The 3456-nt window shown below is 68.7% G+C and overlaps 2 protein-coding genes across 2 annotated transcripts in view; one reads left to right on the top strand and one right to left on the bottom strand.

Moving 5' to 3' along the window:
* CHLNCDRAFT_136680 (hypothetical protein) overlaps positions 1-1161 on the bottom strand; it is a gene marked incomplete at both ends in the record, with an annotated part of 3601 nt that extends 2440 nt beyond the window's left edge. Inside the window, 4 exons of the mRNA XM_005845477.1 lie at positions 38-121; positions 349-473; positions 713-830; positions 1015-1161. Coding sequence (XP_005845539.1) covers positions 38-121; positions 349-473; positions 713-830; positions 1015-1161 — 474 coding nt within the window. The remainder of the gene's footprint in view (positions 1-37; positions 122-348; positions 474-712; positions 831-1014) is intronic.
* Positions 1162-2444: 1283 nt separating this feature from the next.
* Positions 2445-3456, top strand: part of CHLNCDRAFT_136679 (hypothetical protein) — a gene marked incomplete at both ends in the record, with an annotated part of 8281 nt that continues 7269 nt past the window's right edge. The window contains 3 exons of the mRNA XM_005845587.1: positions 2445-2462; positions 2706-3043; positions 3285-3435. Coding sequence (XP_005845649.1) covers positions 2445-2462; positions 2706-3043; positions 3285-3435 — 507 coding nt within the window. The remainder of the gene's footprint in view (positions 2463-2705; positions 3044-3284; positions 3436-3456) is intronic.

Raw genomic sequence — 3456 nt, 5'->3', positions numbered from 1 at the left:
GGGCGGCGGCGGCGGCGGCGGCGGCAGGCGCCCCCACCTGCAGGTGCACGCGGCACGAGCGCTTGTTGTCATCAAAGTCCTCCAGAGGCTGGAAGCGCCCGCAGTGCTGGCAGAAGCGGACCTGAGGGGAGGCGGGCAGGCAGGGGGCAGGGAGGGGGAGGGGGCAGGGTGTGTGTGGAGGGAGGGGCGGGACGAGGCGGGGGTGCCGGTGGTGGCGCAGGCGAGCAGAGGGGTGTGCGCTGGGAGCGGGGGCGCACCGATGCAGCGGCCGGCGGCAGCAGCAGCAGCACGGGGCGGCGGCGAGATGCGAGGCCCTTGGGCGGCCCTGCGCGCCGGGGAGCGCCGCACCTGTTGCCCGTCGCGGATGATGTAGGGGGTCTTGAGGTGCTCCTCGCACACCTTGTACCGCTGATGGTACTCCTTCAGGGCCTCCAGAGACATGCCGCAGCCCTCCACCTGGCAGTACAGCGGGCCTGCGGGGCAGTACACGAGGGGCACAGGGAGACGTGAGGAGGCGGCGTGGGGCGGGGACAGGGAGGGCAGGGACGGCGGCTGATGATGTGCGTGCTGCGTGCCCCGCACGGCTCGATGGCGTCGGCTGCTGTTGGCCTTGGGGCTGCTGCCTGCGCCGAGCCGTCGCAGGGCGGCAGGCGAGGCTGCTCCGGCCTGGCCCCTCGAGGCCTGGGCTCCTGTGCCTGGCTCGCCCACCCACCCGTGCGGTTCTTGAAGCTGCCGGAGCTCATGCGCCCTCCGCGCCCCGACATTCCGCCCAGGTGCATGCCGGGGGTGTCGTCGCCCATTCCATGGTCTGCAGGGGTGCCCGCCGCAGCCTGCGCGGCAGCACGGGGAGGGGAGGGCGAGCGGGGACGGCGGCAACGTCGGCGACCGGCATGAGCCCTACCCTCTCCCCGGGGCTAGGAGCGGCCCTGGCGTTCCATTCCAGCTGCCTAGCTGTCCTAGCGTCCCAATCCAGGCCAGGCCAGCGGCGGGGCTTGCCAGCAGCAGGCAGCCCACCTGCTCAGCGAGCGCGTCTTGGTAGGCGCCGACGACGACGGGCATGGCGTGCACATCTTGGACGGCGGCCTGCAACTCCTGCAGCGCCTGCGGCGCTGCCTGCTCCTCCACCGTCCCATTCACGTAGGCCTCGCCGTGGGCCTCCATGTGGGCCTGCGGGGCGGGGGTGGCGATCACGGGCCCACGGCGGCTGGGGAGGTGCGGGCCGACGGGCACTGCCCTCTCAAGCCCTTCCCAGCGCAGGTCTTTCAAAGAGAGCCGTGTACCTGCGTACCTCGCCCAAGGTACACCCTCTCTGTCCTGCAGAGCCCTCCCCGCTGTAAGCAGGCCTGCGGACGTGACCAGGGAGGCAGGGGGCGGCCGTTGCGGGCGCGATTTGGAGCGGCAGGCGCCTCCAGCGGCATCTTGAGCAGGAGGCTGACTGGGCCAGGGTAGAACGAGCCGCTGCCGATGGTCGATTCGGCGCTCCCAAGGGGCCCCACACGCTTAATTGAGGCTGATACAAAGCGCCAAGAGCTGCACGGCGCTCCCTCACGCCCGCCGCCAGCCCCCGCCCTCGCCACCCGCTGCTGGACACTCCTGAGGCGGGCTCTCTGGGGTGGCTGCCAAGGGAGGTTGGACCCACCCTCCGCAACTGCTACGCGCTTCTAAATGCTACGATGCTAGGCCGAGCCCCACCAGCGCTTTTCGGGGGCTGGTCGCCAGCCTCGAGTGTCCCAAAGCGGGAGGCAACCCCAGGCAAACGATGCGACCCTTTGGCGGCTTGCCAGCCATGGCTGCCATGCGCTCGGAGTCTTTCAGGCTGCCAGCCGAGGCGGCGGCAGCTGCCCTGGCGCTGGTTTGCGGCGGTTTAGCATTCGGGGCATTCCTCGCTGTGTAGATGCGGCACCTCTTTAAGTATGTACCTGCTGCCCGCTGCTGCCGTGCAGCTGATCTCAGTAGCAGGTTCACCAGCTGCTTTAGCTGCAAAAACACATATTATCCCTTCCGCCACGTGCGCCTGCTCATTTTATGGCAGGCCTCAGGGCAGGATTGGGCGGTTCAGTGACGTCAGCGCAGCGCTGCGTGCGCCGCCCGTCGGGGCGGAGAGGAAGCAGCTCAAAGGGCAACGCTCCCCCAGCTTGTCACTGTCCATGGTCGCATGAGTCTCTCGCACCGGTTGAAGCGCGCTCCGGTCGGGGCAGGCAACCCAAGCAGAGTGAGGGTGGTCCCCCCTGCAGCTGCTGGTCCCTGCTGCGCAAGCTTTGTGCGGCTATGCTCCCCTGTTCAATCCCCGCACTCTTCCTCCTGCACAGCACCCGAATGGCGCCGGGTACGGCCTCTGCCTGGTGGGAAAGCGTACAATTGCGGCCATGGCCACTCAAGACCGTGGCGCGGAGCTCACCTGGGCTCACCGTGTATCCTTGTCAAGCGCCCCCGTGTGTGCCATGATGGATTGGCTGAGCCTGGTGAGGACGGGCCACCAACTCCTGCCGCCGCTGCTGTCGCCGCCTGGTTGCTGCACGTGTGTGCCCCCACTGCTGATGCGCCCATGTGCCGTCTGCTGACCCGGGCGCATCAGCAGGATGTGCCGAGCCCTGCATGCATCGTGCATCAGCCTGCTGCTTGAAAATCCCGTTGTTGCTGCGCCACCGCTGCCACACATGCCCCCAAGGCTGAACCGCTCCGCTGCCGCTGGTGTGTGTGCGCAGGCCACTGCCGCAGCGCTCTGGTATCGAGTGCGCCCCATCCCCACCTCCGCTCACGCCTTCCTGTCCACCGCCTGCGCCACGTTCATGATCAACATCGCCTGGCGTGCCACATACAGAGACTCCTGGCACCGCCACCGCCACCTCTTCTCCGCCTTCCTGCGCCTCGGCGGCTTTGGGTTTGGCGTGGGCTGGCACCTGGTGCGCAACTTTGTAGAGGGCATCACACCCGCAGCAGGCGACGGCCCGGCTTCCTTGGCGTGGCAAGCGGCGATCCTGGTACTGGGCAGCGCCGTGCCGAGCCTGCTGAGCCTGTGGGTGGCCCGCCCGCTGCGCATCAGGTGAGGCGTGCTGGGGGCCAGGCGGGAATTCTGCTTCCTCTAGGCATGCTGGCTGCCAGTGGCAGAAACAACCCTTCGCAGTGTGCAGGGCTCTGGCCTCAGCCCCCACTCCACAGGCAGCCTGGCAGCCTCGGTGTCTGCGCCAGCATTTGCAGATGCTTCATGCACATTACCCATGCTGAAGGCCGGGTGCACCCTCATCCACCCCTCACCCACTGAACCTTCGTGCTCTGTGCTGCAGCCTGGCGGTGCCCATCCAGCTGGCGGCAGTGCTGGACGGCGTGCGGCACAGCGGCGACACATGCGGCGCTGGGGGCCTGGCGCTGGCCACGCCTCGGGGGCGGGCCCTCATTCAGCGCCTGTACCAGATGCTGGACACGCTGCGGTACCACGTCCTGCCCTCCGGCCACCAC

This window comes from Chlorella variabilis (assembly GCF_000147415.1).
Source record: "Chlorella variabilis unplaced genomic scaffold CHLNCscaffold_17, whole genome shotgun sequence".
In the NCBI taxonomy this organism is placed as follows: Eukaryota; Viridiplantae; Chlorophyta; class Trebouxiophyceae; order Chlorellales; family Chlorellaceae; genus Chlorella; species Chlorella variabilis.
This window is presented reverse-complemented; position numbering and strand designations above follow the sequence as displayed.